Source organism: Phyllostomus discolor, chromosome 14 (assembly GCF_004126475.2).
Source record: "Phyllostomus discolor isolate MPI-MPIP mPhyDis1 chromosome 14, mPhyDis1.pri.v3, whole genome shotgun sequence".
Taxonomy (NCBI): Eukaryota; Metazoa; Chordata; class Mammalia; order Chiroptera; family Phyllostomidae; genus Phyllostomus; species Phyllostomus discolor.
This window is the reverse complement of record NC_040916.2, coordinates 23,896,719-23,913,874: the sequence shown is the minus strand read 5'-3', so window position 1 is coordinate 23,913,874 and position 17,156 is coordinate 23,896,719. Positions and strand designations below refer to the sequence as shown.

General features: G+C 43.6%; 1 protein-coding gene across 2 annotated transcripts in view; it reads right to left on the bottom strand.

Moving 5' to 3' along the window:
• KIFAP3 (kinesin associated protein 3) overlaps positions 1 to 17,156 on the bottom strand; it is a 111,232-nt gene that overhangs the window by 12,729 nt on the left and 81,347 nt on the right. For both annotated transcript variants that reach the window (XM_028530883.2, XM_028530884.2), the window contains exon 19: positions 16,083 to 16,182. In XM_028530883.2, coding sequence (XP_028386684.1) covers positions 16,083 to 16,182 — 100 coding nt within the window. The remainder of the gene's footprint in view (positions 1 to 16,082; positions 16,183 to 17,156) is intronic.

The window sequence follows — 17,156 nt, the reverse complement described above, 5'->3', positions numbered from 1 at the left end:
TATAACTGAATACTCACCAAGTCCTCAGAACCCAGTAACCCTTGAAAAAATGTTTGAGAGACTTTTAAGAATTCCTGTTCACCACTTCAAAAGCTGTCTCAGCATGAAGTTTTAATATTCATGCAAACATAGCTTCATGGTTTTCTCGTATCAGTTTGAAAAGGTGTAATTTTAAGTTACAGTTGCAACTCCGAAGTGTGCTTGCCCAACCGTGTTCCCAGAAGCCGCCTCCCCCCCTTCCTCCCTTGAGGGGCTCCACATGAGCCCCTGAGTGCTAGCCACTCAGATCTGGGTTCGTTTTTAAGATTGCTTTGCCTTTCAACTTCTGACGGGCCAACAGGAAGGTGCTTTGATTCTGACTAGGAAGAACATGAAATGGAAAAAATTTCTGGAAAAGTGGGATGTGTGAACTTTAGATGAAGATAAACAAAGAAAACAGGTTTAAAAATATATGCATGTAACATTACATTACATGAAACAGGATGCCTGCCAGCTAATGTCCACAAACGAGAAGATACTCAGGAAATCATTGATTTTGCTCCTGCTGATAAAAGTCCACTCAAAAGACTTCAACATTAACCTCTGACTTAATCGAAGGGCCGAGAAAGCCTCGGTTGACTGCGCCTCTCGAGTCCAAAATGGGACACACAGCTTTTACACGGAAGCCAGCGTAGACACAGAAAGGTTTTATACTCTGCAGTGGTTACTTTCATAGTACAAGTATGAAGTTTAGAAAACTACTGACATTCTTCTCAAATGTAAAAACAACTAGCATTTGTAGTTAGGTTCTGTTCCAGAGAGCACACCCGTGTCTCTGAAACGGGCCTGAGTTCTGCCTCGCCGACAGCGGCGCTAGGGAGCACGGGGCCGGGCGGGAAGACGCCGTGCCGGCCCACAGCTCCCAGGTGAAGGCCGCCGGCTTACAGTGCAGGATGCATCCCCTCCCTCCAGACATCTCCTGCGTGTGCCAAGTCATCAGCAGCAAACGGTTGCTGCCTTTTTAAAATGAGAAAACCCGATCCGTTTTAACACATCTTTGTGATCTAAAACTCTATCACAGCTTTGAGAATTCACCAGTAGCTATGACTTGCCCCTCCCTCCCTCCCTTCATAAAACTCAAGGCGTCTACCTGGTGAACCTTTGCTCATGAGGTGGGGGGCATCCAAAAATACCAACATTTACAATAAACTCCAGTACAGCAGCTTTCCTCAAATCTCACAATTATTCAAGTTATGTTTTTAAGACACAGATGTATTTCTAAAGAAGCATTATCTCTATTACACAGCCACAACAAGCTTCCTTCTGGGCTGATTCTTCCAAAGAGCTTATTGTTATAATGAAGTAACTAAGTTCTAGTGAATTACCAGATCATCAAAGTACAGCATTTTATTAAGCAGCCTATATAATTCAGGAAGTTATATTTCAATAGTAATGTGATTCTTTGTAAAAAATTGCCCTGCTTGGCATAAAATGCAAACAAAAAAAGATCCTGAATCTAAAAATCTATGTTTTTATCTAAGAAAATTCATCATAGTATCTTTAAATTTTTTCCAACTTTGATATATAATACACATACAACATTCATCAGATTATCTGATTTTTTTTTTCTGTGAGAAAATACTGAAGGTATGGCCCTGGCCAGGTAGCTCATTTGGTTAGAACATTGTCGCAATAAGTCAAGGTTGTGGGTTCGATCCCGGGTCAGGGCACACATAAGAAACAATCAGTGAAAACATGAATAAGCTGAACAACAAATTGATGTTTCTCTTTCTCTCTCTCTCCCTCTCGCTCTCTCCCCACTTCCTCTTTCTGTCTAAATCAATCAATAAAAAAAATTACTAAAGGTATAATAATTTGTAATGGAAGTTAATGATGGATAACACTCCAAAGAGCATATTTTTTAAAAGTGTTTATCATTTAGGAGAATGTGGCATTCTTTTCCAAAATGATTAATTCTGTGTCCTCTTAAGACCAAGGGCAACCCAGAACTGTTTGAGATGTGTGTTTCTCACACACACACACACACACACACACACGGTGTGCAGTAACGCAGAGGTCGACAGGAACACACAGAAGACCACCGATGCCCCACGATGGGCACTGTGCTCGTGGTTAACTCTTTCATTCCTTTTCTAAGCCTGATAACATTATTACCCTTAATATTCTCCAAAAGAGAAAAGGTGATCAAGAATACTGTGTTTTAAGTCATCTCAAGAAATTGTATTTTAACCCTGTACTAACTGTAAGCTTCTCAACAGAAGAAGGATTGTTTCCTACGCATCTCTACACCCCTGGGGCCCATCTAAGTCCTTGTCAATTAAAAAGGTTACTAAATATAGAAGTCGCTAATGTTAAAAAGAAAATATTAAGTGCACATCCTTACCTTGGTTATATCTTTATTTTATACTCTACAAAGTTGATTTAGTTGCTCATCACAGAAACATGAAAAGTTAGAAGTATCTTTGGCAATAACACTCTCCGATAGTATATATGCTATACTTCTCACTCACTGGTTACTAAGAGGTCACTAGTTAAGATCCGCTGATAGGACAGAAACAAGATGGAGAAGAATACAGAAAATGTTTCTACAGAACACAGGCCATCTGATCAAAGTAACGCAACACTGTTAATACTGGGACAATGCAGGTTCCTTTTCCCAGTAAGGAAAAGAAAGTGTGGCAGAGGATGCTTCTACCCTGTGCAGGGAGGCACTTCGCAGTCTGCCCAATGAGATCCGTGGTGGCGGAACACACGTGGCCTGAGAGTTTCTCGCCTAGATCTTAGCGGTGAAGACGGGCGCCTTCCTCTCTACAAAACACTGGGAGTTAAAAGACGTCTTGTCTCACACAGCACAGGTTCCTGCAACAACGTCACAATGCAAGCCCGTAACACTGTGTGTGTGTGTGTGTGTGTGTGCGCATAAAATCCCGATTCTGCACGCACTCAATACAAACCCCACCCTGTACTACAAGCACTGTGCATTTAAAGTATGACACCAAAACAGTAAAGATTAAGTATAAAAGACAGACTCGGTAAGAACAGTTCACACTGGAAGCAGCCCACGGCACAGGCAGCGTGGAGGGAGACGCGTGTGAGCCAGCACCTGCTCCCCCCTTGGGACCTCACCGGTCACACGAGCACCCCTGGGGACCCTGGTGTGTGCCAGGCACGGGGCACACCCTCGAAGGGGACGGGCCAAGCTCCCAGTCTTCCGGAGCCGACACCCTCGTGGAGAAGGGAGGCGGACGAGGGCACCAGGAAACACGCGGCTAGGAGCCGTGGAGACGGCCACTGGGTGGGGGGGGCGAGCAGGGGGGAGGAGCGTCTCTGAGGGACTTGTCAGGGACAGACGCTGAGGCATGACTTGCAAGAACAAACGAGTCACTCAGAAAGTCAGAAGGATATTCAACTGAAGCACAAAGGTGCTAAAGTGAGCGAGAACTGGGTGCGTGTAGGAGCAGACAAGAGCCCAAACCAGTGGACTTGGTGAGCCACCAGGGCCGGGCAGGGGAGGGGGCAGGGGACTCGGTGTCAGGAGCTGCAGGGCTCTGTCGGCCCGGTGAGAATTCACATCTCAGGACCGGGGCGTGGGAAGCACTGAAGGCAGGCGGGACACGTGCCCTGGTTTCAGCCGACCAGCACGGTCACAGAGAGAAAAGGCACTGCGTGGGCAGGTGAGTGCACACACACGGACATTAATCAGGGCACAGACAACGGCGGCTCAGACTAGGGTGCCAACGGTGGGAATGGAAAAACAGCCAATTTGAGACACCGTCTAGAAATGGAAACAACAAGACTTAACAGGTGGCTGGCACGGGGACAGGCAGTCGGTGAGGACGAGGGAGGAACCCAGGTGGACTCCAAAGGCGATGGCTTGGCCTGCTGAGTGGTGGCAACGGAAGACAAGGGGCGGGGCCTGTCCGCATGTGGGAGAGCGAAAGTTGGGTCTGAAGGCTTCGTCCAACACGCGACTGGCTGTGCTGGGTGGCGAGGAGGAGGAAGGCTGGCTGGCGGCGCCCAGAGGGAGGTCTCAGGTGGGAACCCGTGCTGGTGGGTAGTGCCGAAAGCCACGGGGTCTGAGTGACATCCTCCAGGTGGGGGGGGGGCAGTAAGAGAAGAGGGCCCCCCAGCAGGGTGGACATAGAACGGGTCAACTACTCGGAGGGATGCCCAACAGAGAACGTCAGGGAGGCACGGAGCGGGGCGGAGGAGGGCAAGCGGGAAAACAGCGTCTCTGGAGAGCTGAAACTGGCGGTCTGAGAAGGCGGGACTGGACCCGGATGCTGCTGGGGACTAATCAGACGGGAGGGAGGCGCACTGGGTTGGGGGGGGGGGGGTTGGAGACTGCAGGGGTGGAGCCCTCGAGCCGCTGGACAGGACACAGGAAAGGAGGAGGGATGAGCAAGGAGGGTGTGTGGGGAAGCACACTTAAACAATTTCTCTTAATATTTTTCTTTTTTACAGAATAGAAACTTTTTAAAATTAATGTTTATTTTGTGCAGAAGTTTTCTGTGGACTCTCCAATCCCGAGTACTGGATGGGTGACGGATAACAGTCTGGCGCAGCCTGAAACGTTACAGAGAAAGGAAGCTGCAGCCCCCAGAACAGCCCCGCCCTGCACCCCGGGCTGGATATGCCAGTCTGCAGTCCTGTCTCAGCCTCCCCCTCTCTTCTACACGGAAACTAGGATGCTGCAGATTAAGCACACACAGACAGGCTTACTTTAGAGTTCAACATTTCTGCGTTCTACCTGACACCTTCCGGAAGGCCCAGCTCAGTGCTGCACCCCTCTCTTTCAAAGTTTTGAAATCATCCTTTCTCACTGGGGTGACTAACAGGAGGCACTTTTCCAAACGGGTCCTCTATTTGTCAGGAAATCTGACCTTATTGCCCCTAATTTAGAAATGTTATTCCGAGTGTCAATACAATTTTAGTTACTGTTTTATGATAGTTATCTAAATCAAAGAATGGGTATTACATACTGTTGATTTATACGCAACATTTTGACTTTTATGAGAATACAAATGATTTCTTCTGTGGAGTCAGAGGGCAGGGACACCAGCAAGTGTGACCCCGGTGGTGAGAAACTAGAAGCTGATTTCCTTCTTCCATGTACTTTATAATACTTCATACTTATATGCCATTATGACCTATATAAATGTGTAATATTCATAAAATGCATTTGTCAATGGCTATCATCGGAAACAGCTTTCTAAGAGTGAGTTTCTTGACAGGGATAAGTTCCAGTTACCAACCACAAAATCAGACTGTAACAAAGATGAAAGGTATGAGCGAAAAATAAATTTAACAACATATATTAATTGAATCCAATAATGCCTCAACCAATAGGTTTTATTTGCTCTTTCGTAGCAAAAAAGCAAATAAAAAGCGTGAGATTTTATTGTGGTTCAGCATCAACATGCATGTTTAATGACATATAAAATAGTTTGCTTAGGTGTGATTTTAAATTTTCTTTGATTTATTTTATAAATATTTATAGTATTTCTAATAGGTATAAGGCCCCACTTGGTAAGATGCTCATAACAATGTTATTTTTACTTTAAGAATAGATCGAGTTTTTTGAAATCCTTCCAATTCCATTAAATACTATGGAATCTTTAATCAAAAACTAAAAATAATGTTCTGACATTAAGTAAACACTCAGTGAAAATTTATGTTGAGACTGAGCATACACCATAATCGAGGCAATAACAAACTACTTTATTTAAGGAGGAAGCAAGGCTTGCTCTTTCAGGAACCTTCGAGCGGACCCACACGCACCTTGGGGCAGCGAGCATCAGTGTGCTCGCCCCCTGACCCGCCTCCTCCGCACCAGCCCGTCTTTCTCTGTTTGTTACCATCCTAACACTTTCTCCCAGGTTTGGCCTTGCAACCACTTACTTGATAAAGTAGGTCACTTAAAAAGAAAGAAAGCCCAATAAAATGAATTACAAAGACAACGAGATTAAACTGATTGCACTGTTTTCATACATTGTAGCTGAAATTCTGCAAATATGCAGTTGGCTGTGGTTTGGCATTTAACAGCATGCATCAGTAAGGAGGAGGAAATTTTATTCTCATTAACTGTTGCAGATTTACTGCAGTGAAAAAGAGCTATGTAACCCGAGATGTGACAGTACAGAAAGATCAAAGCCGTGGACTGGAAACTAAATAAACCCTCTGGCTACTTCCTGCGAGGAAAATTCACTCTGGCAATGTAAAACAGAGCCCAGTTAAAAACTACTCTGTTTTATGAGCTGTCATAGCTGCTCAAGTGGTTTGGACCGGCTGAGTTTAGAACATTATATTTCCTTGTTTTTGTCTTAGATACTTCTGTAAGCAGTTTTATAGACCATTTTTTCTTTTTTAACACAATAACAAAAAAAAACGAAACTTTTCTTTCGGTTGAAACTGAGAAGGGAGCTGCTGAGCCTAGGAAAGCAGGCAGGTCTGTATTTGCACATTCCTTTCTCATTTACTGCAGTTCAATATTTTGCTCTTAGATTTATTTGGCAACGCATTTACTTTAATAATTCATCAGCAATCTGTCTAATCCCCATTCAAAATAAGTGCAAATCAGTTTACAGAGCCCGCACGGCCCACATCTGGGGGCGAGCTATCGGTAACAGCACATCTGGAAGGGCCATGGAGACTACGGGAATTAATATTACGTTTTAAAACCTACAGCCTCTAGGTTTCATCTGTTTTTATAAAAATAAGAAAAAATATTTGGTTTAGCATTTCTAACATAAATTTTTTAAAATTGTTCATAAATACTTAAATCACATTGTTAATTCAATCAAAACACAGTTGGGCCAGAATAAATCAACTTTAAATTAGGAAAAGTCCCTGAGTTGAGGGTAAGCCCAGTACCACTGAATCCTGACTTCAAGGACGGAGAAGGTGACTTGCTCTGTTTTGCTGTCTCGTTTGTTTTTTTAGACGGGTGATGGTGTTTACTGATCAGATTGCTTACATTTTTACATTTTTATTCTTATCATTGAAATATAACTAAGCAAGCCTTTATAATGGCAATTTGCATACTACTCCCTTAAAAAAACCTCATAATTTTTTGGAAAATAAGAGTATTTCATAGGTCAAATTATATATACAAAAGCAGTCATGTTTGCTGAAGGACTTTCAATTTTCTTTCCATTTAAATTTACAACTAATTTTTATACAACTGTACAGCCAAAGTAAGGCAATTAATACATATAAAACATATGAACTTTAGCACTAGATAATCACCCTTAAATGGCGGTGATATAATTAACTTCTCAGTCACGACTGGATTAACTCCCATTTCTTCAGTACAAAGCTGCACCGTAATTGATCTCTTAACATTTTTATAGGATCTAGTCATATTCAGATTACTTTTTTATTTATAGGCTCAGGCATGCTGCATTTCTTCCCCTAAATGAAGTCCTAATGAAGTGAACATAAATTTGATCTTAAGTCTGGTTTTCTGCGGGGCACCTCTGGACTTCATGCACAGCTAACGCTCACGTCTCCAAAAACTCCGCTCGGGTCAGCAGACTGAAAATTAACACAGACTTAACGGGGGCAGCTCTGTCGCCGACTTTCTTCCCGCTAAATGTCAACGGGAAGTAAACCACTTAACGTGTTTTCCCAAGTCAGTAGTATAATTTCTCCAGGGTAACACATCTTCCCGAGTTTCCAGAATTCCAAGCCTTGATTTTTGGCTTGTATTTCTATATTTCAGTAAAGTTTACAATTTGCTAATGCTGATGTGTGATAATCTAATAAAACTGGGCCTTAAAAGTTATAGGCCCAATCTGCTAATAAAACCTAATTCAATTCTCCTTGGGAAATGCAAATCATTAGTGTCCAAGTAGTGGAACCGAATTTCCTTGCCTTTTCAAGCCTAGAAAGAAACCGTCTCCGTAAAAAGTCTCAACAAGGATGACTCGCATATGAGGGCTCACTTACAGGCGCCGAACAACAGCATCGTGTATGTGAACCCCGACGCTGGCTCGTTAGCCAAACGGATGATTTGCATAAGACACGGACCCCTCCAGACGGAGACTGCCTCACTCCTTTCGTCCTCATTTCTTCACACAACATGATCGATCTGTGGAGGATGGAATTTAGGGGCCGACCATTGCCCTTTAGGCAATTTAATGGTGGTGAAGTATTTAATGTGCTAATACGTTTGTAGCCACTTGCCTACAAGCAATCTAAAGCATCAGTTTGCAGTAAATCACGTCAAATGTATTGAAGCAAAACAGGCCGACACCACGTCGTGTTGTGCCATGAAGCCTGCCTGTCTCACTGAGTGGTGATACCCCCCCCCACCCCCCACAGAGCTTTCCAAAGCACGGCTCGGAGACAGTGTCCTGCCGCTTGGAGGCAGGCAGGGCGTGACACTAAGAGTGGGGCCCCTTCCCAAGCTCAAAGGCTTCCCCATTTATTGGCGGTCTGGTCTGAGGCTGGCCCCTTGAAACCCCCTAGAAGACTGCATTTCTGCATTTGTTCAACTAGGGGCCACGCCGCTCTTGGCTGTCTCGACCTCACGCCCTTGTTAAAGTGAGATGCGAGATGACACAAACGCTGGCTAGTGCAAGTTTTCAGTCTTTCTAGACTCAGACCTGGTCTAACGGGAGCCTCCTACATCTTATCCTTAGAAACTTTTAGAAGGCTCCTAAGACATCCCACCCTCTGAAGTAATAAACGCAGTAATAAACATAGCCGGCAGAGCTGCCATGGGAGTGTTCAGAGGAACACGGCCTAACGTAAGGGCGACGCCGGACGGAGAGGCTCGCCGTGCGAAAACCACTCGCATGCACCGGGTCCATCTCCCCCTCGGACCGTGCTCTAGAGCTACTGCCACGCTTGCTCGCCGGCTTTCATGGTCCCACAGGCTTAACAGTAAAACGACTTCTTCACTACTTTACACATATTTTCCCTTAAGTACAGTATTATTTCTTACGAATGGTTTTCTTCATTTCAAGAAAGTTTACCATTCATTTCTGATTGGTTAATACTGGTAAAAGTGGGAAGAACTTAAATGTATTTCTGTTGATTATACCTAGGTGTAGCACTTGTTGCTGAACCTGAAATACACGTTTCACTTCCAGTAAAAACAATGCCATTGGGATAACCCAATACAATGTAGTCAATTTCGCAGAGTTGGATGTTTCCAAATCAAACCATGCACTCTGAGATACAGCAACTTCTCAAAGGAGCGGGATGCGGTCTTACTGCCGAGCTCCACTGTTCCCATAGAGGTTCTGCTCCACGTGCCTCAGTCGTGATTTAACAAAACCCTTGTGAACTGAGAAGCCACTCCTGCCAACACCCCACGCGGAGCGCAGCTGCGAGCAAGGACCAGGGGCCCGTGCCGACCCGTGAGTCAGGAACAGGGAGTAGATGGAATGACTGTGCAACAGTGTCTCGTGTGGGCATTCAGTGAGGGTTTGTTTCTTAATTTTATACATTATTTGATAATAGGCTTGTCTTAAAATAAAATACATTTATATATTAGGATTGAATAAATACATGTGTTGCCATAGTGCTTTAATACATGCAAATGAGTACAAGTGGAATGACTACGTAGTCCGAACACAGGTGATTTCATTACTAGAATTACGGGTGTGACAGTGATGTATTCAATTTTATGTTATCAAGACATCATAGGAGAATAACATTTTTATCAAAAAAGAATTTTGAATAAAGAAGAAGCAAACTGTAACCTATCTGTGGTCAATTCTTTAAAAAGTGCGAATTTTATGTTAAGTAAATATCTATTTTAAAATACATCAGTTTTTACCTATTTTGACTTTCCTACTGACTTAAATTAGGTTAAATCAGAACACTGATATAACCTAATATGCAAACAGAATCATGTGGCATAAAGGTAAGTGCTAAAAATGATGTTTATTCCACAATTAGGAAAGTGTATTTCACTACGCTTGGTGGATCTATTTTCTCTGACACACATTTATTCTATTTGAGTGATTCATTTATGCAGGACTGATCTCTGACCACTTCACAGGGACGCGTTCTTGGAAACGTAGCCGTGGACGGGAAGGAGGTGCAGTGGGAGGCTCCCGTGCCCTCTTGGCACGGCACGCGCGCCCACGAGGGCTCGCTCCCTCTCAGCCCTGCAGGGTCGTCAGGGCGCCTCTGCGCTCCGACCTGTGGCCTCGGCACCGAAAACCGCTGGCCATTGACAGACAGAATGGAATCTGGCTGCTTGTTCTGTGCCCACTGGGCCTGGAAAAGTTCTAGAGTCAAGAATTTTGTCAAAGGTTCACATGAGGGAGGGATGGTCTCTGCTGAGAAAAATAGAAGATGCTAATAAATAACAAAAAGACTGTGTTCATTTTTGAGGAAAACTGAGTAACAGTGCACGGAATAAAGCTGCGATTTAGTTAACGGTTATCTGTGAAGGACATCACAAACATCCACCCTTTGTTTAGCTCCTCCACAGCCCTGCCAGACACGCGGGCGGCCTCGCTGTTCGCCAGAGGGAGCCTTTCCTGAGGTCCCTTCCCCGCTCAGGGCCTTCCACGCGGCGTCTGAACTCCTGCCGCGGCAAGGGAGCAACTGAAACCTGAACTCTCGGAGCAAACGGGAGGGTCCGGGGTATCCATGAGAAACGGATGAAGGACTTCTCAAAGGAGGGACTTTATGGGCATGTTTACTTGCCTCTCAACAGGAAAGAAGTTTGGATTGGCCAGATTAAGGGTTATTCTCTTATAATTTCATTTCTTCTTTGAATAAGTCCTTTGAAATAATCTCATCAAACAGAGGTCTAGGAATAATATGTAGTCCTTTTTTATTCCTTTTTTTAAAATTGATTATGCTATTATAAGTGTCCTGATTTTCCCCCCTTTGTCCCCCCAGCACCCCCCACTCCCTCAGGCAGTCCCCCCACCACTGTTCATGTCCACGGGTCACGCACGTATGCTCTTTGGCTGGCCCATGTCCTGTACTGTACGGTACATCCCCACGGCTGTTCTGTACCCACCTATTTGTACTTCCTCATCCCCTCACCTCTTCACCCACCTGACAGCCAGTATGGAGTTCTGCAAACACTACACAATGCGTTTTAGACAGGGAATATGTAATTTTGAGGCGTTTTTCTCAAGGGAAAAAAACCCTGAATAAATAGCTGAGTATAATCAAGGCATCCTCATTGTTAAAGTAATAGTCTAATTTTTACACATAGAGTCTTTGTCTTAGGAAAAATCACACATTTAAAAACTGAATACAAGGTTATTTCTTATATATTAAGGAAATATGTAATTTGCTAGATCTACTCAGTATGATTTTTAAAAGTAAAACTAACAGTTCAACTGTAATGTTTGAAAAAATAAATTGAGTGAAGGGAATAAAAGGTGCATATTTGTAACCTCTAATTCATATCATGCACAGAAGAGTCCACGCCAAAGCATGCTAAGGAAGAGAAAAGTGGGGCTGTGTGAGAGCCAGAAAGCGAGAGCGTGAGCGTTGGAGGCCTCGGACAGCGGCCCCTCCCGCCGGCCCTGGCCCCGGCCCCGGCCCCGGCCCCGGGGACGGCCAGCGGGTGACTGCCCGCTGGGCCACAGAGCAGGACTCCAGGCCCTCAGAAACACATTTCTCAAAGCCCCAAGGAAACCTAAGCAGCCTCTGTAATTTTTTTCCAGTTTATGAAAATTGGATTCCTATAAAAGAAAAATGGACCATTTTTACTGCAACAAAAACTGATTTGTAAAAGCTGGAAGCCGTTTAGAAATACTCGACATGAGGTTCTTGTTAGTCTTGAAAAGTAAGAGTTATAATAAAAAACGGTCCAAAAATATGGTGCGGATACATGGTAAAAAAAAAAAAAGAGGGCAGGGGGAGAAGAAAAGCTAGTCTTACTCCTATTATTTTTAATTAGCTTCAATGGCAAGCTCCACTCCACTTCTAACACCAGTCCGGGCGCGGGAGGGGAGGAGTTACATCTGGCTCTCTGGGGTCGGGGACTCCACCGCTGGGGCTCGAGCCCCGATGCATCCCGGGTCACTCCCACCGGCCGGCCGGGAGGTTCTGGCGCCAGGGCTTCAGGCCCACAGTGACACGGGTCCAGGCCCGGGAGTCGCTGTCCAGCGGCCACGCCCGCTCTGCCGCGCATCTGGGCTCCCTGTAGGACAGGGCAGGCGAGCTCACACTTCCCAACGTTTCCATCCAGCTGCCTTGCCGTGTTACAAACATGTAGGCGTTTGGGTTAAGACAGACCCCCCGCTGGCCTGAATTTTAAGAAAAAGACTAATTTGAACTACTTAAACAATTCTCTAGATCTGGCTCAGTTCCCGCATTTGACAGGTATGTCCGATTACTAAATTTTGCCATTTTAGGAAGAAAGTGGAGGATTTCACTGTGAACAATTAAAAAAAAATCACCTCCTATAATAGCTAGAACGCATTCTTTGTCTTGCAGGAACTCGGGACCGTCCACCTTACCTGAGCCCAGTGACACTGACGTGTTAAAAACCCACGACGGCGGAAAAGACACGCGTGCTGGCTGCAGAGCACGCCACCAGCTCTGCCACGCTGTTCCGTGTTAGAAATGAGGACGGAAATTCACAATTCACGCTTCGTACGTTCATTTCTTATTATTCTTTTTTCAGAGAGCTTGACAGTGGTTACTTATCAAAGATATGTGATAATAAATGGAATTACCAAAAGATAATTGAAAGGTGATTGAATTACCAAAAGGTAATTCATCTGGACAATTTCCCTGTTTAAGAAAATACTGAAAATAGATAGCAACCAGCTTTTCAATATTCAAAATTCAATCAAGACTGATTTTTCACAGTTAGCCTAAATTCTTAATGTTGTCCATGAGACCTGCTTATTCTTATCTCCAGAGTGAGGATGAAGAATAAGAGTTCAAGACCACTCTTTATATTTCTCAAAAAATATTCCTACTTTGCTTAACATCAGTTAAAGCAAAAAATTTCAATAGTAGTATTTTAAGTCAACATTATTTGATCTAATAGGCTTTAAATTTACCTATTGGATGTCAGAAGCTGAAAGGTAGCCATTAGTTTAAGATTTCACATCTGGGACATTTTGTGGCAAAATTTTCATGCCAAAATATGTGAATAATTATGTAGCAATTTAAAATACTTAAATCTTAGCAGAGTTAAAAAATAATCCAGATAAGATCTATGGTTTGTTACTATCAAAGAAGAGCATAGAAATCCTATTAAAGGAGAATCCTAACCAATCAAAAATGATTGAATAAAAGCAAGAGTAAATGATTCCAGAGCAGAAAATGGAGACAGAACAACTGAGTTCGGGCCACACTTTAGCCTCTCTGTATCTCTGCCGATTCCACAGAGAGTTCCTTCCTATTTGATCTACTGCCTACGGGAGAAAAAAAAAAACCCTGAGGAAATTCATTGTAAATTATTTCTTCTGGAAATGAAAAAAGAAAACGATACAGTCACATGATTTAAAGGCTGAAAAATTACAAAAGACAAGAGATGAAAGACTTAACTTTCTCAGGGGAAGTTCTTTTTAAAGGGCAAACAATTCTCAAATAAAAATGATTATAATAAATAAGTATATCACTTTTTTTATTTGGAGAGTCTATAGTACGTTTTATTAACTAATCCTTTACGCCAACATTACTGTGATACTTACTGCTTTTCATGATATCAAAGATGTTACTTAATAGTTTTACCTTTGTAAAGGAACTGAGAGGACAAAGGTAAGAGAACTTTCCAAGTCATTTTTAAAGAGTTGTTAACAAACAGGGAAGCAAAAACAATCAGAGACACTGAAATAAGGAACAAATTGAGAGTTACCGGAGAGGAGCGGACAAGGGGGGTGACAGGGGACGGGCCATCCAGGAACATGTACAAAGGACACAGGGACAGAGCCAAAGGGGGCGGGTTTGAGGGTGGGAGGCCGGGATGGGGTGGGGGGGGGGTGAGGGCGTGTGAACACGGAGACAACTGTACTTGAACAACAATAAAAACATAGAAGTAAATAAATAATAGAAATGAAGATGAGCTCAGAAGTGAAATGAAGAGTTATTAACAGAGTTAAGAAGTAAAACCCTGAAGTCTCTGGACAGAGGGCAGAGCCCAGCCACTGAGCACAGGCGCCTCTCAGAACATGTCCACTGTTCTGTAAAATGACCATTTCTGAAAGCCAGAAACGAGAGATTTTGCTGAATTGAGCTTGCACATTCACTGTTTTGTGTCCTCGATTTTAATAAAAATGTTCAGATTCTTTAAGAATTGCATGATTACGTAAAAATGAGGGCAAGTCTTTCTTAAGTAAGTAATGCATACGTAGCATCAACCTGCCCCCTTCAGACGGCAGGGTCTGGGGGAGACACGGAAGTGGTCTGTGCTCACGGTGAGGCACAAACGGCGGAACAACTGATCCTGTAAATGCATCAGCGAAAGTCTTCCATACACATATGAGGATTATAAGCCCAGGTCACTTTTCCTTTTCCAAGTATGTTTTAGAAAACATTTGCACGGGGAACTGTCCCACGATGGACTATAGAAGTTATAATGATTAAACAGAGTCCCCATTTAAACAATTATAGCCAATGCAGACGGAAACATCAGGAGTGATCAAAAGCCGTATGCTTTCTGGTATGTAACCACGTTTAACTTTTATTTCCTACGGCAGGGAGTTTCTTACCATGACAATCCAGTCCACCAATAAAACTTTCTAAAGTGCTATTACAGATTTAACGTCCACAACAGAATACTGAACTACATCTACAGGATCGCATTTCATGTAACAACTGCACTTTCCACTGTGCTTTTAAACACTGAGCCCCGATACCAATGAGTTGTGAAACCAGTATAGTGGATTGCAACTGCATGTCGAAAATAACAGAACAAACAGAATGTATCACTCTGCGTTGCAGGGCGTCAGAGTCATTACTGTTCTAAGCAATTTGGTTTACATGTATAGAGTACATACATACACAAACAAGTGGGTATGTGTGCACTGGCTGGCGACATGAAAAGTATTTCTTAGTGACAGACAAAGAAGCGCTTAGAAGTCACTATAGCGGGCTGCATTTCCTTCTCAATTAGGCATCATGTTTGAAGGAACATAAACTCTGGAGACGCACAGACCTGAGTTCACTTTCTTCTGTCACATCCTCCTACTGTGAGTGGTCACTTAAATTACCAGAGGCTCCATTTCCCCATTTGTAAAATGGCTATGACAATTCTTGCCTTAACACGTAGCTGTGCAGTTAAAACAGACACGACGAGCACTTGGAAAACAGGTTACACACAACAGGTGATCAGTAATGGCTGTGACAATCGCTGTTGGATCGAAATGGCTTAGTACAAGTGATCCATATGAGTTATAAAATATTAATCACTATTGTATTCTTTCACTTAAAAAATACATAAGCACATCCTCCAAAATAAAAACAGCTTATGTGAATGAAAAGCACAAATTTGGAAGAGGAAATTAAGTAAATAATTTTAAGAAAAAGTAATCTTCATGGCAAACAAGACTACAGCTATTCATGAGGATAATTTAATGTGAAATTTCAACAGTCAGCTTGAATTCAAATATTCCACCTCCAGGAATGATACGGAGAAGAAAATGCTTGTTTACACATTCTGGTAAAACTTTATAAATCAACTGTAGAACAATGCTGCCCTGTCAGACTTTTTTCCCTTAAATATTTTATTTGCATGTCGTCTAGGGAAAAAAGTTTTTAATCAAAGCATCAGCTTATTAAAACAATGTCCAAGAAATTGTTAAAATACATGTATTATGCCCTTATTTTACATCATATTTGATGAGCTTTGGAAAACAATCTGAGCTCATTAATTTGGTGAAAGCATTGTGTCTTTCAACAGACGGCCTGTAATTTCCTAAGTGCTGAAGCATGTATGTTTTTCAGATCTGTGATTCTATTTTTTTTGCATAGAAAACATGCCTTCATAAATTAAAATCGAACAAGCATGTCCTTGAAAATATTGAGCACTTTCCCCCTTTAATGAAAAAAGATAGAAACATGGGGAAGGAAGAGAATTCTAGCTTTCCAAAGACCAGGGAAACATCACATACCAGACTTTTCTCGGGAAGGGTGTTTACCTGCCAGGGAACGCGTGCTGCCCAACCACGTCTCCGTTCTGAAGGTGGTAGTCGTTGAAGAAGTCTGGGCTGAGGGCTCCTTCAGAGGTGATTAGCCCGTCTAGGAGGAAGGAGAGCGGTCCTGGTGAAACGTGTGTGCAGGGAACAGCAAGGAAACTGTTCTATCACGGAACACGGTGCGAAACAACTCGCCTATGCAACCTGGGGAGAGCGTGCCAGCAGGACACGCTCTTCTCTGGGGAGTGCGAGTGGACAGACGGGGACGGGCGAGGCAGGGGGTGATGGACGGGGGCAAGGCCCGGGCTAAGGGGGCAGAGCAGGCTGTCAGGAACGTGCACCGCTTCGGTGGGCCCCGCATCTTACACCCACACAGCTCCATCTGTGCATCATGACTGGGGAACTAGAGGTTCCAAGTAAGTGAGATTCTAAAGAAGCAATGCGTGACAAACCTTAGAGCACACACACAGACTTGGGTCAGAAATCTTTGTAAGTACGTGTCACGAGCCCTGTATTTTTAAAAGCATACGGAACACATCCCAATGCTTTTCTATGACTCGGTCTTCATTACACATGTCGGTCACCACACGGCACGCCCCAGCTTGTCAGGTACACTTGACCTCACACTGAACGGCTCTGCGCTGCTGTGCTCTTTGAGTTCCTGTTTGCTGAGGACAGAGTGCTGCTTCTCCCAAGTCCAAGTTTTATTATCACTCTTACTGATGGTCAAATAACGCCATTTTCTCACTCGCTCCAGACTGAGAGTCCAGATAGCTTGCTATCGATACAACTGTGAACCAGTGAAGAGCAATCTGAGGAGAGAGGGCCTCGATGCTGTCCCACGCACTGAGCAAGTGTGGCATAAGATATGGCTTCTGTAGTCACTCTCTGGAAGTTCTGAGGCCTCTCAAAGTTTCCTGTTCCAAAAGCAAACTGGCCCTCGCCATGCAGTTCCATTGCTGAGAGTGTCGTCCTGATGCACCAAGGCTGCGGGTTCGAGTCCTGGTCAGGGCACATACAGGAGCCAACCAATGATGCATATGTAAGTGGAACATTGAAAATCAAGGTTCCTCTCTC